A 19,798-nucleotide genomic window follows, 5' to 3' on the forward strand; every position below is an offset into this window, starting at 1 on the left:
CCTGGAAATGAAACTCCAGATAATTTTAGTCATATTTAGCAATATAAGAGTGGCTCTTTATTTGAAGACCTTCAGTTGTGGAATGATGTCCATAAAAGTCCACCCTTCCCAGGGGAGAGTATGTTATTATAGTTTTTAGGAAATTAGCATAATTGATAAAAAGCACCAATTGAGAGGACAAGTGGTGATGCAACTCCTCCCCTGGTCAAGCCCCTTCTCTGAAATCCCCCCTTCAGCATTAACTGTATTTTGTCCATTAAATGTATCTCAAAAAGTTGTTCTGAACCTTGGAAGAACCAAGTTAGCACTGGGAGCCTGCATTTCCTGGGGCTTGGGGCTCTGGAATTTTGACTTTCTGCCTAGGGAAAGGCCAAGGAAAAGTACTGGGAAAACCAGCCACTAATACAATAGGCTACAGAGCTATCAATATATGTCTGAAGAATACAGGGAACAAAACAGGGAACATTTTTCATATGTTTATAACACTGTAGGAGACTATTCCATGGTTACATAGCTGCCCTTCCTTTTAGATTTTAGAATAATAAGCTAAGCTTCTAACACATTCCTGAAATACTGTTTGGTCTTATTTTCAAGAAAAGGATCTACAAGAAGAACCTTTTGTTTTCCAGTCAGAATCTGAGAAGTCACAACAAGAAATGGGACAAAGAAGCCCTGGATCAATTCCAATGGGGCAGTACCCAGGGAAATATTATCCAACCAACTGCTCTTCTAATTGGCCAATATTTGTTAGATATGATAATTTGTTAAACTTATAAAATTTGCAGAAAGGCAATATTGGGTGTGCACATGAGCACTGAGACACCTGGAAACTTCCAGATAAAGGTCTGCTTTTTATTTTACTATTTTAACAGTATTGCAAGAATTTTTCTCTTTTGATATTAGGCAACAATAGCAGAGGCACAAAGGGGAGGAAAAGCCAGGGACAGATCCAACCTCTGCTCCATGGAGGATGTAAATTTTACAATAATTCAGCACCTGCCTGTAGTGGTTTCGGTATTTTCTTTTCAAAGAAAAATTGAAATTTTCTCTGGGTAGAAGGGCTCCTGCTTCTGTCACTTCTCCAGCATCTACCCTGGAATGATGAATTCCTGCACTGGAGCAGCCCCTCACTTCCCAGGGTGCCATTCTTTGCTCAAATCTTGAAGAACACTCCATAAAATAACAGAATCATTAAGGTTAGAAAAGAATTTTAAAATAGTGGAGGCTTGAGGAGGATTGCCACAGAGGAGTCACGGACTTGCCTGAAGTAAGGAAAACATAAACATGACCAAAAGGAGAGAAATTCTCTGTCAGGGAAAGATGTGCCTTCACCTCAGGCTGCCTGGACCATTCAAAACTCTCCTCCTGGTTGTCACATTGCAGTCACAGTGACCCAACCAAACACAGCTTAGCCAGAGCCACAGCAAAAAAATCACCACTCATTTGCAGGAGTTAATTAAAATGAACTCTTGGATATGGAGACATCACCTGCCACCCTTGCTTGTTTTTCCTAATATAAAAATGCAAGGACCGTTGCAAATTTCTTTTGGTTTCAGCACTTTTCTTATCACATAATTAAAATGCAATGGGAGAGCTGCAGTTGCCTTTATTATTCATTTAAATTAGCAGGAAGAGGTCAGCAGCTGTTTAGTGCTGGGTGTTGCTTTGGCTGGAGATGCTCAGGGTGGGCAGAGGTTGTGTTGGCTGAGCACTGATCCTGAACTGCCCTCCCTCTGTTCCAGCTCCTCAGATCCTCACCTGCATCACCCTTGAGGAGTCTGAGGGTGATGCTCTCTGCCCATCCCCACCTGGACCAGATTCCTGAGATCTAACTACTGCCAGACTCTGTTTAGAAGAGGAAAAAAAAAAGCTGGAGTTTGGGCTGGGATGGGAAATGGTGCTCTTAGAAGGTGCCCCAATGTCAAAGCCAATTCTGCTGTCACAGAGTGTTTCTTGTGTGTTTCCTCACGGGGTTATGGGGACAGCATCACTTTGAGCTCTCTCCCTCATGTTCCTGTGGCGTTTTTCTCCCCTGGCTCACCTTTGGAGAGACACACTCATGTTTTGGGAGGGATGTACACCCTCTGATTTGAGGGTGAGCACAGCTTTCCTCATTCTGAGCTTTATTTTTATTCCAGGGCTGGCAGAGCAGATTTCCCTCTATGCAGGGACATCCTGAGATGTTTCCTCCAGCTTTTGTGCAAGGACTAAAGGCATTCCTGAGCCCTTTCCTGCAGGGAGAGGCTGTGTGAGGAAGAGTCAGGGCTAGTCTGACTGCACAAAACAAGGAGGAAAACCTTCAGGGCAGGCTTAGAGTGTCCAGTCTCAGTTTTGCAGCCTCATTTCCCTGCCCCAACACAAACTTCACCCCTGATACTTCACTGAGCAATGACAAGGAAAGGACCCCCAGTTGTCCTGGCCTCACTCTCCCCTTCTCCCCGAGCTCAGGGGGTCACAAATGGATGTGAAACCCCAGATCTGGATCTGGAAATGCAAAGGGAATGGCAAAGGTGGCCCTGCCATCCATCTCCACAGCATTCAGTGAGCCCTGCCAGCTCTGTCCCTGCTGGCAGCACCCTGGCCCCTCTCTGCTGGGATCTGAGCACTGCTCTGAGCTGGCACAAAGGACAGACACACTCCAATCCAATTTGTTACACTCCCACCTTCCAGAGAGAGGGAGGAGAGGGGGAGGGAGGTAAAAAATCCCATTAACTTTATCAAGCCTTCCAATCAGGAGCAGTGGTAAATGCAAACTCAGGAGACAGCTGCTGTGAAGCCTTTATATTTCATTCAGCAGATAGTGTATCTTTTTATTGCACACAGGAATTACTTCTTCTTTGCTTCTTTCTTTTTTTTTTTTCCTCCTCCTCTTCATTTTTTTTTTTTAAGAAACAACCTTTCTGTTCAACTTGACTGGGAAAAAGGAAATTCCAGGGGCTTTTGACAATGAGGTGTTTCTCTGAGATGCAGCAATGCCTGGCTAGGAGTGACTCTGTGGGAAAAGGGAAGATGGGGAGATGTCACCCTGCACCTCAAATCCTATAGAAAATGTTACACATCCCTCTGATCCAGGTCTAGGAAGAGAGGAGAAACTCAGCTTTGTTTCTGGGGTGGAGAAAGAGCCACCATGGCTGGGAATAAAAGTTCATCTCAAAACAAGAAGCTGAAGAATGCCAAATATTTCATCCTGTATGGAGTGAAAAATAGAATCACAGGCTGGTTTGGGTGGGAAGGGATCTTAAAGCTCACCCAGTGCCACCCCTGCCATGCAGGGACACCTTCCACTATCCCAGGCTGTTCCAAGCCTCATCCAACCTGGCTTTGGACAATTCCAGGGATCCAGGGGCAGCCACAGCTTCTCTGGGCACCCTGTGCCAGGGCCTCATCATCCTCAGAGTAAAGAATTAATTTCTTTAATCTAAAACTCTCCTTCTTTTAGTTTAAAGCATTTTCCCTTTTCCTGACATTCCAGGCCTTGCCCAAAATCCCTCCCCAGCTCTTCTGGAGTCCCTTTAGGCACTGGAAGGTGTCTAAAGCCTCTCTGGAGTCTCCTCCAGGCTGCTCTCCCAGCCTGTCCTCAGGAGAGATAAACACAAACTGTCTTACCCTATACACACTGCAGTCAGACCCAGTTTGAATGAATGTTTCCAGTTGAAATGAACCCCACATCCCAGCCCTGCAGGGCTGGTGAGTGGTGAAATCCCACCTGACACATCCACAATGAACCTGAGGCAGCATCACTGAGAGCCAGCCAAGCCAGCAGCTCCCACAACCTCAGCACTCCCAAAAACCATCCAAAAACCCAGGGCAGAGCAAAAGCCTCAGCATGAACCCAAATTCCTATTTTTCAATCCTCACATCTTGATTTTTTTTCCCAAAGATGGGGTGTTTCACACGTGGGGGAGACCTTTTAAAAATGATAATGACAAAAATCACCATTGTGGATAGAAGTCCTTACTGCTGCAGTTTGGGGGTTTGGACTAAAATTTGACCTCAGGGTGTCCAAAATAGAGGCTTTCAGCTGGCAGCCCCCTCCAGGAGTTACCTGGGCAACTGCCAAACATTTTGACATTTGCCACACACACAAGTCCCTCTGCCTGCAGCTACCCTGCATTTAACAGCTCCAAACAACTCATTAGCTTGTTTGCTTTCTGCCATGTGAGCAATCTGGCCAGAGCATGGACAGAAAGCCCAGAAAATGGTGATGGAAGCAGGAAACAACATATATATATACATATATATATATGTAGATATTAATTTTTATTTTTATTTTTATTTTTATTTTTGTATTTTATAGGGTTTAGGAGGATTGAAATCTAACCTGTAAAATTACAAGTTGAAAACTATCCAATTACTTTAAGATTCTAGGTGAGAAAAGACCAATCATTTAGTAAAGTTAAAGACCAATAGAAATCCTAAAAGACAACAGGGTTTTCTGTAGGGGGGTGAGCATTTTTCTAACATGGGTCATCCTAAGGAACAGGTTTCTTATCTCAGGGGCCCTTTTCAGGGATAGCTGTATCAGCCTCTCTGGAGGATGCCAAGGAGATAATTTCCTTGTAGAAAAGCTGGGATGGAGCTGTGCCTGGGGGTGTGGGTGCTCTTGTCCCTGTTTCACCCACCCTGCTCCTCCCACCTTGTTATCTGCATTGCTGCTGGTGAGATTCTTCCATTGGAAATGAGGGTTTTGTTTGTATTTTACTTGTTTTTTCCCCCTCCTGGCCAGAGCTGCTCATTAGCCAGTCTGTTGTCACTGCTCATTCCAACTTTCTGGAAATTTCTGCTCCTCAGCACCACTCAGGAGGTCATAGAAGCACAGACTGGGTTGGGTGGGAAGGGATCTGAAAGTTCCAACCCTTTTTTATGGGCAGCTTCCACCAGACCAGGTTGCTTCAAGCCCAATCTGCTCTTGGACAGGTCAATATTTCTTAAAACAGCAGCAATTCTGGATGCAGAATTGCCAGGCTCCAGCTGGGACTCTGCACACACACACTTCTGGCTCTCAGAACTACAGTGCAATCCAATTAATCCCTGTATTTACAATGTACAGGTAAAACTCCTGCATCCCATTATGGATGCATCCCTCATCTTCCCAGCAGAACAAACCCTCCCCATCACAGCCAGTCTGAGATCTGAAGGATCTGGGGTCTGTGGCCACTTTGGGGTACCAGACAGGTCAGGAGATGTGCCTGGGACCCCCATTCCTCTGTGTGCACCCTGCCCTGCCTTGCCTCACACCCAGCCCAGCTCTCACCACTCCCCTGCCCACTCACAGCAGCTCCAGAGCCATTTCTGGGTGATGTATGTGATCTGTTCTTTACTGCTGCTGGTTTTGGCAGCTTGTTTCGTTATTCTTGCTGCCTTTGATGAGCAATTTCTGTCAGGAACTCCTCCCTCCCTTACACATACACACACTCAGACACTTAACTTTAATCCCTGACCTCTCATTCCTGCCTTCATTATTGCTGTGAATTGTTTCTTGGCCTCGGTCCATTCCTTCTCCTTTTGGTTCCTCTGCAGCTCAGCTGGTTTTATAGACCCCATCATTTTCCAGCCCAGACTCTTTGAAGGTCACTGAGAGCAAATTCTGGCAGATTCAGCCACAATGGACTCCCCAGCCCTGCACCAGACACTTCACCAATGCCCTGAGCAGATTTCTCTGCATTTTTTGTAGTATCCTCCAGTGTGGAACCACACCTGCTTATGTACCCCAAATTCCCACACCCACTCCTCCCACCATCCTCACTGCAGGTATCATTTTCCCAGAGTCTTTGGCAAGAGAACAAGAACAGTCCCACTCATGCTTTTCCTAGATCCTTGTCCAAGCTGAATTCTGTGGGCAGAAAAGCAGGGTACTGTTATTTTTAAGTTCTCAAAGCCAAAGATTCCCTAAGCCAGGAGCACAATCATCACCATAATGTCCCCTTTGCCCTGCCACTGTGATTTCTCTGCCTTACAGGGAGTGTTTTGAGGGGTCCCTGCTCCAGCAGAGTGTCTGGATGGTTTGGTCACCTCCCCTTTCCCCCCCTGGCCAGGGGCAATGTCCTACCCAGGTCCATGTCAGCAGCTTTGGGCCGGTGGGAGCAGGGCACATTCTTGAAGATGGCATCCAGGATCTTCTCCTTGACCTGTGTGATGGTGTCACAGTTGAGGATCTTCACAGGGACCTCGGGGCTGTTCACGTTGTCGGGGTTCACACAGCTCAGCACCTGGGGCAGAGGCACCACACACTTGTCACAGCAGCACTGAAACTCCCTGGCTGCCCCCTGCCAGGGTCTGTGTCCTACAACAGGGCCCTAGGGTGCAAAAAATGGGTGCCAGGGGTATTCCCTCCCTGCCTCACGTGGGCACAGAGGTGTGGTTTCACATGGGGGTATTTTCATTATATTAAATTGTGGAGTCACAGAAGGGTTTGGGGTGGAAAGGATCATCCAATTCCACCTCCTGCCATGGGCAGGGACACCTTCCACTATCCCAGGGTGCTCCAAGCTCCATCCAGCCTGGCCTTGGACACTTCCAGGGATCCAGGAGCCTCCCAACCCTCACAGGGAAGAAATTCTTTCTTAACAACATGAGCACCAGCTGAGGTTCTGGTGCTTTCAGTAAAAAATGTTCATTGAGATGTCAATGACCTCATTCAGGAGTGACCTCCTTGCATTGCCACCTGGTTTTGATAATCCCAGTGAAAAGCTTTTCATTTGTCCCTCTGCACAGCCATGGAACTGAGCAGACTCAACAGAATGTTATTAATCTGAAATGCAGGGCTTCTTAAAAAATTAAACACAAACCAACATCAACAACCTTTGCTTTCGCATACAGAAGAAGAAAATCAACCCAACTGGCAAGGCTTCTCTTTTCTCAGAAGGAAAATTTAATTTTTTCCACTCTGGCCAGGAGTAAATGCAAAGCATGTGGTGAGGGGGGATACCTTAAACACAGATTATTTAACAGCAATCTCCCTGCTAACCCTTGGGTGTATCTCTGTGACCATTCTGCTCATTTCTGGTTGCACAAGTGTGGAGTCTGTAAAGTTTTATAAACTTAGCACACCTTTGCACTTGAAAGGGATGATCAGTGATGCTCCAGGCTATACCTGGTCATTAAATGTTCCTGTGGTGCTTTTTCAAGTGCAGGTATGTTGATTTTGGTGCCTTAGACAAATTTTAACTTGACTTAAATTCCCTTCTGTAGAGTGCAAGAGGTGCTGGACTGTCCATCACTTTCCATCTTCTCCTAAAATGCAGTGGGAACTCAAAAATGGGGTGAAATCCAATCAGTCTAATTACACACTGCCTCACCAGGCTCCCTTTGGTGAAATTATGCTCAGCTAAGAGGGACTCATGAAGATATTGCTTACAAAGAGCTCTGTGATCTTGCTGGATGAAAGGGGAGATGTAAATAGGAGATATTGATTAGATCATAATGCTATTATTTGTATGTCACTTCCAGAAATATTGAAAAAGCATGAATTCAGATCATAATAACAGCACAGATTTACAGTTCTGGGGCATCTTTGATCTCAAAGGATCACAGAATTGTACATAAAAGATACTGTTGAAAATAATTCAGTGTTGAAGGTCATTAGTTGGTGTTGCCCTCTGCAGCTCTCCTGGGTTATGCCCATTCCCAGAAACCTCTTCCTCTGCAAATTCCCTGGGTACATCCAGAAAATCCCACCTGATTGCTGAGAGCCTGCACTGTGTTTAGTTTATGGTTGGACTCAATGATCTTAAAGATGTTTTCCAGCCTAAATTATTCTACCACACCCCTGTAGGGAAATGGAGCAGTGATGGCAGCTGGGACAGCTCTTTGGGGTCACACCTGGTTTGGGGACCAAGTTACTCCTCAGTTCCTCCCTCAGTGGTCTGAGCTCAGCTGGATTTTGGGTCAGCTCCCCACAGAAGGCATTTGGTGTTCTTTAAAATGATCTGAGCTACCCTGCCACCCCAGCATTTGGTGCAGAAGACCCAACACCTCCTGCAGGTGCTGCCCAGTGTCCCCCACACCAGTACCCTCCATCCTGGAAGGTGACAGTGGTGATTTGCTCTTGGTCATCCCTGAATTTCACAGGGTGCCACCTTTAGAAGGTGTCAGGAAAACCCTGCCTGAGTGGACCACGTTCATTCACACCCTGATCACAGTAATCCTTGTTTTCCTCTTTTCCAGCTCAGCTGGAAGAAGGAGGAGCAGGGAAGGCAATTCCTCAAAGGGTTGTTCTTGTGTTTCAAGTACAGATGGGGCAGTTGGTCACCCCCTAAAAACCTCCTTGTTCATTACAATGACTGTCAAGTGTCTCCCTTGACAATTTTAGGGAATTCAAACACCAGTTAAGGAATCCAACCCCATTCCCAGAGCACAGTAGTTTTGCCATATATTCCCCAGGCTTTACATACATCATCTTTCCAGTGGAGTTTTCCAGCTGTTCTTGTGTGGACCATAAAACTTTTCTCCATATTCATAACAACCAAGCCACAAACAAATCCCACTGCTCCAGAAGTGCTGCTCAGAGGCTTCAACAGCATCTTGGGTGTCAGATTGGTGGGGAAGAGACCCCATGATGGCCTGAGTCGTGTTCCTACAGGACTGGTCACTCTGAGGGAGGTTTTGTGATGTGGATCTCCTAAATGCAGTGTTGCTGCTCCATCACCCACCACCCTTATTGGGTTTCAAGGATGTGACTATTTGGGCACTGAGAGGACACCAGCACTTGTTCTGTCACTCACTGAGGTCTGTGTGATCCTCCAGCTGCTGGGTGGGAGCACATGGAGAAGTTATCCCTGAGCCCTGCTCTCCCACTGACTCTGTGTGACCTTGGGACATCTGATTTCTCTGGATTTGTGTTTATTGACCTTTCACTCCATCCTTGGGCTTTTTTTTTTTTTTTTTTTTTTTTAATCTGCAAGCTCTTCCAGCCACGAGCTGTCTCTGAGTGTCCATATACATGCAAAGCTTGGCCCAGCTAAGCCCTGATTTCCACTAGGATTAGTGGCATTTAAATAATAAAGGCACAGTTTGTGATTATTCACATGGTGACCCCAGTTCTGAGTTTGAGTGGTTTTTCCTGAGACCAGGATATCTCTGCAGTTCCTGTCCCAGGGACAGAAATCCTTCTCTCACTTCTATATTAGGCTGGAATGTTCTATGGGGTTTTCATACAGTGAGGTTTGGTAGAGAAAAAGGAGAAAGACCCCAAAAAAGCCAAGCATAGGAAAGCACTCTGAGAATTATAAAATTTTAGAATGGTTTGGGTTGGAAGGAACCTTAAAAATTATCTTATTCCAACCCTCTGCATGGCCAGGGACACCTTCCACTATCCCAGGTTGTTCCAAGCTCTGTCCAGCCTGGTTTTGGACATTCCCAGGGATCCAGGAGCAGCCACAGCTTGTGCCAGGGTCTTCCCACACTCACAGGGAAGAATTTTTTCTAATTTCCAATCTAAACCAACTTTCTTTCAGTTTGAAGCCATTCCCTCTTGTCTTGTCACTCCAGGCTTCTGTAAATAATCTCTCTCAATTTTTCTGCTGGAATTCCCATATTACAACCACTGCAGTTCTGGCTTTATTTCATTACTCTATATTTTTAATAAAAGATGTCAGGAGGCTCAAGGAAGGTAGAAGAAGGACAAAATAAAACAGAAATAAAGAGAAACAGAAACGAAGAACAATCCTATTCATATTCTGCTCCTTCTTAATCTCCTTCACCAGAGCTGATCTCTGTAAATCTGCTGAGATTCCTATCGGGATATATTTGTCTGCTCTTGAGATGTAAGAGGGAGAGCTGATTATCATCAAACAGCACAACGCCAGCAGAGGAGAGCTTTGTTCAGCCTGATGTATAATTACTACCCTTTGCTGGCTGCTTTAGATCAAGCCTAAAAGGATCGGGGGGGATTTCCTTCAGTGAAAGTGATCACTCTGAAACTGCATTTTTTCTCCTTTCTGCTCATTTTCTCCATGTGTGATCAGCCCTCTGAAATTTTAGACAGCCACACATAACAGCAGAGAAGCACCACGCTGCCATTTTAGTAGGAAAGTCACGTTTTTAATATGCAAAATAAAACTGTGGCCTTATTGAAGAATTAAGTCCACCCCCTCATCAGACTTGGGTTCAATTACAGCTCAGCTCTAGACTGGAGTTACAGAACAGAAAAGGGCATTTCTAGTATCAGCCTGCCTGGACTAAAGCCTAAGACAGGTCTAAGACAGGTTAAGGTCTAAGACTTGGAACTAAATGATCTTTAGGGTCCCCTCCAACCCAAACCAGGATTGGACACAGCTCTCAGAGGTACCTGGAGCTAAGTGAGATGAATGTCCCTCATCTGAAAGTGCAAATAAAATAATCTGATCAGTTTAGAGCATCTTCTGACTGTCCTAAAACTTGGGATTTGCTGAGAATAAAGATGAAAAAGGGAAATAGAAAAATTACAAGGATCATTGAAGGCTTAGAAAGTGTTCTTCATCCAGCAGAGACTTAGAAGCTCAGTGGACTTAGTGCATCTGGGGAAGAATGAAGGCCCACAAACACACTAAGAAGAGATATCTAATGCTCTTTAATTGATGCTCTTTAATCAAGTGGGAAGAGGGTGTTATCTCAGAGCAGAAGCTAAAGCTGCACATATGCAAAGAGTATCTTGCACCATGCAGACAATTCCATTTTGAGGGAAATGGCTCAGTGGCAGGGATTAGTTTTCTTTCCCTTGAAATCTTTAAAGCAAGTTCCTTTTCCTTTGACTTGTGCTTTCTCTAGGGCTGACCTGATAGGTCCCTGCACTCTGTACCTCTGGCTATTCCTTGATGCTGAAATCCCCACGGGAGAAACGCATTCTCAAATTTTAACAGCCAGCCTTAGGCAGCATTATTAAAACACAAGAATAAACCATCCCGGAGGGTCAGTCACTGGTTTCTGCTCTCCTTTGGGCAGCAGGCTCTGGAGCAGCCCAGGGGAAGGGGTGCCAGAGCTCTCACCAGGGTCTTGTAGTCGATCTGCTGTCGGATGAGCTTGTCCTCGCTCAGCGAGTACCGCGCCTCCCCCGTGATGGAGTCGATGGGGCCCTTCTCCATCTGCTGCTTGATGGCACAGAACAGGGAGAAGAGAGGCTCTCCAGCACACTCCTGCAGGGAGGAAAGGCAGCCATGACGTGAAACTGCGGGCTGGAATTGGAATTCAACCTGGGCAGCCCGGTGGCTGCCTTGGTTTGCCGTCCCAAATGGCTCATGATGGATAAATCAATGGGAACCAGTCTGTTCCAACAGCACAGGATCAGAGGTGACCCTGCACGTCTACAGAGTGTAACCAGCCCTTGGGCACACGGTGGGAGCCTTGGGGATGGTCCTGTGCAGTGCCAGGAGTTGGACTTGATGGTCTTTGTGGGTCCATTCAGCTCAGCTTATTCTGTTTGTCCCTGCCATGGGACAGAGGTGTCAGTGTCCCCTGGCAATGCTGGGGCTGTTCAAGTGGTTGCCACCAAGCCAGAGCTTGGCACTGGTGGAGCAGGTGATGGGATGGGTCCCAAATCACCTGGGAGCAGGTTTTAAAAGGAGATGGATGGCTGGTGCCCCACCCTGAGTGTCTGGGCAGAGTTCACAGACTCCCTGAGCACTCTCCTGCTGCAGCAAACAGGAGTGCCCAGCCCCAGATGTGCCCCTGGAGCTGTGGAGAGGTGACAGAAATGTGGGATCCCCAGCACAGGACAGCAACAAGCAGCCCCAGGCAGGCACAGCAAAGCTCACCCATCCCTAATTTCTCCTCATCATTCCCACTCACTGCACTCCTCTTCCCACCCTTTTCCTGCCTGCTGCACTCCCCCAGTGCTGTGCACCCCAACCTTTCTTCACCCCTCCCTCCTCCTCCCCTCCTCACCCTCTCCTCCTGTGTCCAGCTCAACCACCAGCGAGGTCATTTTCCTCCGGTGTAAATCCCAGCGAAAACAAGTTAATAATCAGGAGCAAAGTGGTCCCTTTTTCAGTCCCTACACCTGTCTCCCACTTAATTAGCTTATCTGCCAGCAGCATATTGCTTCTGTGTGCCTGTCTCCTGCCCTTATCAGGCCTCTGTTCAGGCTAAGGCAAGAAGACAAGTAGCTGAGTGGGGTGAAAAAAGCCTATTATAAAAGCAGCTCTTTAGAGAGTCACCTCCTTATATCCTTTCCTTTCAGCTGAAAAGCAGGGATCTGATACTGAAGTCACTGAAATTACCTTCCAGGGACCTTCAAAACTTTCCCATGTGCTTGTCCTTGAACTGGTCGTGCCTGGGGAAGGCTCAGGGGGATTGGGGTTTATTTGTAAAGCCTCAAATTGCCTGGCAGAGGTGGTTATTCTGTCCAAATGAGGGTGTGAGGTGGGAGGATATTTAGCAGCTGCAGTGGGAGTGGGGGAGAGGTGCAGAGCTCAGCTCCTTGTCAAAAGGCTGGCTCTGAGTAGTTGGTGATTCTTGAGGCTCAGTGTGGGTCCCCCAGGGGAAATTGGATCCTCCAGCAGTCAGTGGCAGAGCTCAAAGACTGAAAGACTTTTTTAACTGCACAAACCCCCAGGAGACCTTCCAGGAGGAATGGGAGAGCTCAGGGGGTGCCTCAAATTCTTCCACTCAAGTTCTTCCACACAGCTTTGCTGATGGGTGTCCCTGCACTGCTTGTGGGGATGTGTCTCAGTACTGCCTCTGAGCTGGGGTGGAAGGAGATCTCCATCCCCTGTGCACTGAAAATATGGGTCACCACAGGATGGAGACCTCAGTCTGCTGTTAAAAGGACAGCATTTTCCACACAGGTCTCAGTCAGGCTCTGAAATCCTTCCTATTTCAGCAATGACCCTCAGATCCCACCTCTGTACAAGGCAGAGACCAACTAGTTGCCTCTCCAGCAAAGTGTCCCTTTTTGTTCTCCCTGGGTCAGAAAATAGCCCATATCCTGTTAGGCAGTGACCTCCTTCCAGAGGCAAAAAAAAAATCCTTTAACTTTACATCTAGGAAGTTTTCATCCCAACTAATCCTCACCAAGAAGAAATGCTTTAAAGCAGCTGTTTTTCCAGGCATGCTCCTCCTCTTACCTTGAGAAACTTGTAGAGGAGGAAGGTGAACCAGTTGGTGAGCATTTTCTCAGCCACAGACTCTGTCCTAAAGTGGAGAAAAAAAAAGGATTGGAAATGAGTTAGTCATGTTGGTCCTATTAAAATTTTTAAAAAATTACAGTTCTTGTCCATCTTCCTGCCCAGTGGGAAGTCTGGCATGGCACCATCATGATTTAGCACATCCTAGGTTCCCTGTTATAATTTTGGATTTAGGAGACCTATAGCAGGAAAACCCTTGCTGCCCTGTTGATTCTCTTCTACAAGTCCCTGTGTATCTGTTTTTCAGTTTCTCCAATATCCAAAAGGAGTCGACGACATTTGAGGGAATTTTCTCAGGGGTGATAAATCCATCAAATCCAAGGAGCTCAGAGCAAGGCCATATGTCAAGGAGGCTGTATAAATACTCAGGAGAGACAGATCTAAGTCTCTGGGGAACAGTTATCTGGCACTGCCTATCTCCCTGGCATTTGGGAGTGATTACACTCCTCAATGTGTCAATGTGGCACATACACGGAGCTCATCCTTCTGCCCTTGAGCACTCTGTGCTCAGTCAAACAAAAATCCATCTCAGACCTTCAGGGTGAGCTTCTCCTGCAGAAACTTGCTGGCTGCAGCCCACACACTGGAGGAAAATCAAGAGAAACCAAGAGAAACTTGGAGAAGCGAAGAAAAAAGAAGAGTCCCTGTCTGGAAGAATTAAAGTGGGTCCTACTTGTCCCAGCTCTCACCAAAGCTGTGCAGAGGTTCTTGCTTGTTGTTGCTGCTGCTCTCTGCCCAGAAAATCTCTTTGGGGCCATAAATGTCATGTGGGATGAACACTGGGCACAGGTGAGGTGGGAAAATCACTTCTACCAACTCCTTTCTTCTGTCAAACTTCTTCAAAACTGCAGAAGATTCCATTTCACAGGGAAAGGAAGCATCAAATTGGATCTAGCTGCTCCAAAGAATTGTCTGAGGACCTCACACCAAAATCTGACGCAAGGCACTGAGCTATTCATATGTTCTGTTCTGGTGCTGCTCATGCAGAACCTCCTTCTCTGGCTTCTCCTGGTGTTTCCAGGGTTTGGAACATTGGATGGCCACCATTAATTTCCAATAAAGAGGATTAGACTTAGACAAGAGCTGGAAGAAGGGGAAAGAGGAAAGATGGGATGCTGAGAATGAGCAACAAGGGAAGACAAAGAGATGGAGAAAGGGGAAGGAAAGGGAGGAAGTGAAGAGGGGAGGCAATGCCATCCAACATCAGAGAAGAAGCACAGGCAGGAAGCCTGGGGACAGCTGGAGGGTGGTCACCAGCCAGGCTGCAGGGCTGGGTCACATCAGAGTCAACTGACTCCAAAGCAAAGAACAGCCTCTGCCCCTGGCATTGCTGCCCTGAATGCCAGGAAATGCCTTCTGCTCCTTTTCTGCTGGTTCTGCACAGTGGGCTGTGTGCCAGATGAAAAAACTCCCAGCCCAGCAGGCACCAGAGATCCCCTCTGTGTCTAAGCCATCCATTGAAATCAGCTTAGGGCTCCTCAGAGTCAGCTCTGAGCTGTGGCAAAGGCCACTCATCTCCAGAAGACTCCCCATGATTTTATTTAGGGCCCTTGAAGCAGGAGGGTTGGTTCAATCTGTGAAAAGGAGATGAATCTGATTCTAAAGGGAGAAGATGCAGCACTTCCCTAGGCAGGGAAAGGACATTGATTAGCAGTGGATTCCCAATTTGAGGTTTCCCACAGAACTGTGGAGTTTAGACCTTAGACCAGGCCAAGAAGCTTCAATTCAAATTTGTATGAAACCAATTTTCATCTCTCTCTCCCCTGCTGATTTCCACTAACCCTCAGCTCTGTGATAGAAATGAGATCTCACAATGCAGGTGAAGACTCTCCATGTGTCCATAGTTAACTCAGGAACAAGAAATCCTGGGAAATCCATGTTCCAGGCAGGAGATGGAAGAAGTTTCCATCCTCTCACCAGGGGTTTAATACACCATATATGTGATATCCATACAGGTCCTACACAACATCATTGGAGTTCTGAGGTTAAAAGGAAGCATGAGCATAAATTAACATCTTAAACATGCAAAGAGGCCAGAACAAGGATTGAGCTTTTTCTGTCCTCATAAAACTTCCTGGAGGATCCACATGAAAATCCAGAGGTGGATTAGTTCTGCAACTTTTGATCATTGACAAGTTTTGATCATTGACAGCTTTGGATCATTGACAAATTTTGATCGTTGACTACTTTTTGGTAGTTTGGGGTAATTTTTGGTACTTTTTGGTACTTTTGGGTACTTTTTGGTACTTTTGGGTACTTTTTGGCCAGGGAAGAGACAGAGCAAGATCTACACCTCCAAAGTCGATGACGATGAGCGCGCAACCTTCCCAGCCCGTCTCCCTGCACGCCCTCCATCCTCACCTCCGCAGCAGCAGCTTGGGGTGGTTCTTGCTCTCCAGGTTCTTGTCGATGAGGTCGGCCAGGAGCTGCTTGAGGACGTCGGTGGCGTACTCCAGCTTGCTCTGCAGCACCGTCATGATCAGCGAGGCCACGTTGCCGCGGTCGCGCATGGAGAAGCTGCGCTGCGACTCCAGCGTGCGGATGAAGGACAGCAGGAAAACCTTGTTGTTGATCAGCTGGGCAAAGAGCTTCAGGCCCTTCTCCACCCGTTCCTGTCTGTAGCCAGGGACCTGCACAAGAAAAAAAGGAAGTTTTTTTCCTTTTTCTTGTTTTTTCAGTATCAGGTGTCCTGTTGTTACACTTTCTCTGCTCTTATCCCTCCAGCTCCTCAGCTAAGGAAAGACAGGAAGGGAATCCAGACATCATCACAGGAAGGGAATCCACACATCATCACAGGAAGGGAACCCACACAGCATCACAGGAAGCGAATCCACACATCATCACAGGAAGGGAATCCAGATATCATCACAGGAAGGGAACCCACACATCATCACAGGAAGGGAACCCAGACACCATCACAGGAAGGGAATCCACACATCATCACAGGAAGGGAATCCAGATATCATCACAGGAAGGGAATCCACACATCATCACAGGAAGGGAATCCACACATCATCAAAGGAAGGGAATCCACACATCATCACAGGAAGGGAATCCACACACCATCGCAGGAAGGGAATCCACGCACCATCACAGGAAGAGAATCCATACACCATAAAAGGAAGGAAATCCATACATCATCAAATGATTAGGAAGTCTGAGAAGACCCCCAGCCATATCCTGATGATTTTTCCAATCCTGTGTTCCCCTCTCTAAACAGAACATCCAAAAGGAATTTCTGGTGCCTAAATGGGTGGCCATGCCACATTATATTTGTATTTTAGTCAAACTGAAATTTCACTCTGGTTTCATCCAAAACTTCTTTCTTAATCCTGCAAGAAAACTGCTTGTAGAGGTTTGGGGTTCAGCTTTAGGGAGCTGAGAGAGGAAGCAAAAGAGTGAATGGGAAAAAGAGCCCAGATGAGGTTTTGAGGAGATGAAGAGATGCAGTGAGGCAGTGGCTGAGATGGTGACTCTGGAACTGGGGCTTGGTTTGAAGAGCAAGGCAGGTGAAGGTGTGAGAGGACACCCTGAGCTCCAGCACAACCCCTGGGTTTTGAGGTGTTTTGGAGACAGAGTGATTGATAAGTCTCATATTTCTCATCTGTGAGAGGCTATGAACTCATTTTTATATGGAACAATTTAGGACCTCAGTGCTGGAGCCTGGGCACCACAGAGGTCTTTTTGATCCTTCTAGCTCTAGGCAAAATGGAGCCTAAATAGAGAACCCCAAACTTATGCCTCCACTTGCTGAAGCTGTTCCAGCCCTTGAAAAAACTTTCTTGGAAGCTGGAGGGTCTCACCACAGAGCAACACATGTCACCAAGGCATATATGAAATAATAACCACCAAATTTGGCACTTTAATACAAAATAAGTTGGCTTGCTTTAACAGCCAAGCAATGCAAGACCCCTTACAGAGTTGTTACTTTTTCATTCTGGAAATTAAAGTTCTCAACTATTTTTGCATCCAACTAATAAATTACTTCCTAAATGGATTGAGACAACCAACAAACCACCACCACCCACCCTGCCAATAATTATTTTTAACTCACTTGCTTGAACATTTAATATTGTCTATCCCTGGGTTATTATAGAGAATTAAAACAAAATAACAAGAAAACAATTTGTGGTGCATCTGGAATCAGTTAATTAGCAAATGAACTGGAAATAAGTGAGACCTTCTCACTGTGGGATCAGTGCTGGGGCCTTTTGCAATAAATAGCAATTCCTTCTGGGTGCTACAGAGAAGGAAGCAGAATGGGAACTGCCTTCACTTTGGTACACATAGATGCTGACACTGAGAGAGCTGGTGAAGCTTTACAAAGGATTAAGGGAAAAAAACCCAAAGAATGAAATGAAAGGAAGAAGAGATCAAAGGTGTTGGATTGAAACATTAGCTCAGTGTGTATCTACATAGGGGAGCATCCATGCTAAGGCCTCTGCAGGGGTCAGATGCTGTTGTGTGATCAGCTGGACGGGGTTAATGAATGTAGGGATTGAAACTGGCTGTGGGGATAATGGAAGTGTTTGTGTGTGCACACATGTGAGAGGGAGGTTCAGCACCCCTCCTTTGGTGGAGCTGCTCATCCTGAGGGAAAGCAGCTGGGTGCCACTCAACCTGCACTCCAAGTCTATAGGCTAGTCATGTGTAACTCAGCCTCCTACCCAGTCCCACAAGCCCTCCTTGCTGACAGATCAGGTTTTTTAATCTCTCTCTCCACACAGTCGGATGAATTTTGGCTCTTCCGAATGGCAGGAGCAAAGCTGAGCAGGCATCTCTGATTGCACAGCCAGCCAAGCATGGGCCTGCCTGTGCCAGCTCCTGCTCCTCCTTCCTGCCAGCCAAGCCCAGGTCTGGCCTCCAGCAATCTCCCAGCCCCATGCCAGAGCCTTTCTGGAGCTCAGAGCCTGCCAAAGACTTTGCAGAGAGCTCAGCCAACACCTTGGCCATGGTGCAGCTCCTGATTCTCCAGCCCAGGTATTCCTAGAGCAGAGCTCGCCCATCTGCCAGAGCATGGAGCAGATTTTAGCCTGGCAGACCTCACCTGGGCTCCCACCAAGCTCCTGTCACCACTCAGGTAATGCAGGCTCTGTGTAGACCCCAAGATTTGTGAGCAATGTCTCACTGTGCTCCCATCTCCCTCCAGAGAGTTGGGGTGGAGGAGGAAGATGTGGGCAGTGTTGGAGTGTGTGAAACAGGCTCCTTTGAGTTCCTCAGAGATCAGAACACAGGGATTGCCTTAAAAACCTTTAGAGAAATTAAAGTATATTAAGTAATACATTTGGGTTGTATAATAATGCGCATAGGCATGAAATAGAGGTGCAAGCTTTAGTCTTAAGTGAGTAGAAATACGATTAAGTTGCATAAATATGAAGTCGAATTCTTAGTTTTAAGTAAGTAAGAATATGCTTTAAGTTCTTCAAAAGAGTAAAAAGCCCTAGAATCTAGTGCAAAGATTAGGCCTCAGTGAAAGTTCAAAAACTTAGCTCCAGACATAATGAAAACATAATAAGAACATTGCTTATATTCTTCAGATAGAGCAGATAGAATTATTGGCATGAATAGATAGGCTATATGTGCAAGTTATATGTAAGGATTAACACCACTTTCATACAATAGAACTAGAATTCTAAAAAGGTTTAGAAGAAATGCTTCAAGTTTTTGTTTTTAGCTCATTGGGTAATTAAAAAAAAAATCCATGCAATAGAAGAGAGCTCTCTCTCTTCCTCCACCATCGTTATCATCACTACCACCACATGGGAGAAGAGGAAGAACGAGAAGAAGAAAAGGAAACACCCCCCTACTCAGGACACTGTACCAGAGAACTGCTGCTCCTGCCTCTGCCCAGAACTTTTTACCAGGCTGCAGCTTCTGCTTTTATTCAGGACTCTATGCCAGGAAACTTGTAGCACAGACTTTGTCATTTGGGACTCTTTGTCTTTGAGACTCTACAAATAAACAAATTTACAGCAACCAACAACTGCTCTTGACTCTTTGACCTAAATCCATAATAATCTCAACAGGGCAGACTGACACTGTGGTTTTCTGATCCCACTGCAAACCAGAATGCAGCAAAGGTGAACCTCCCTCAGTGACAGGGGGTTATTTTTAAAGGGGTTGCCACACAGAAAACCTGGTCTCTTACTAGTTTGAGGGTCATGCAAAGCTGGATGCCACAGGCAAACATGCTCCTCTGTCATACAACAGGTTTTCCTTGTCCCTGAGTAGCAGAAAATGTTAAATCCAGTCAAAAACCCAAGCCACAGAAGGGTTAAGACCAAAGAGAAGCTTAATTGAGTAGACCTAATGCACATGGATTTATGAGTCTTCCAAACAAGTGAGTGATCAGACAGGATTTAGCAGGTAACAAGTGACAGGATGAGAGGAAATGGCCTTAAAGTTATGTTGGGGAGGTTTAGATTGGAAATTAGGAAAAAAATTATTCACTGAAAGGATGATCAGATGGTGGGACAAGCTGTCCAGAAGAGTTGTGGGATCACAATCCCTTCAAGTTTTCAGAAAGTGAGTGGATTTTGCACAAAGGCACATGGTTTAGAGATGGAATTGGCAGCATTAGACTGATGATTGGAATTCATGATCTTAGAGGTCTTTTACAACCTAAATGATTTTATGATCTAATATGATCTAAGATAACAGCAAAATTTCCTGTTTCAACCCCGATTTTCAATGGGCCC

The 19,798-nt window shown here is 46.2% G+C and overlaps 1 protein-coding gene across 3 annotated transcripts in view; it reads right to left on the reverse strand.

Moving 5' to 3' along the window:
• The window catches only part of PLXNA4 (plexin A4), a 424,069-nt gene that overhangs the window by 24,028 nt on the left and 380,243 nt on the right, over positions 1-19,798 (reverse strand). For all 3 annotated transcript variants that reach the window (XM_079303970.1, XM_079303969.1, XM_079303971.1), the window contains 4 exons: positions 15,462-15,730; positions 13,041-13,107; positions 10,965-11,111; positions 6,050-6,209 (listed from right to left, as the gene is read on the reverse strand). In XM_079303970.1, coding sequence (XP_079160096.1) covers positions 6,050-6,209; positions 10,965-11,111; positions 13,041-13,107; positions 15,462-15,730 — 643 coding nt within the window. The remainder of the gene's footprint in view (positions 1-6,049; positions 6,210-10,964; positions 11,112-13,040; positions 13,108-15,461; positions 15,731-19,798) is intronic.

Source organism: Erithacus rubecula (assembly GCF_903797595.1).
Source record: "Erithacus rubecula genome assembly, chromosome: 4".
In the NCBI taxonomy this organism is placed as follows: Eukaryota; Metazoa; Chordata; class Aves; order Passeriformes; family Muscicapidae; genus Erithacus; species Erithacus rubecula.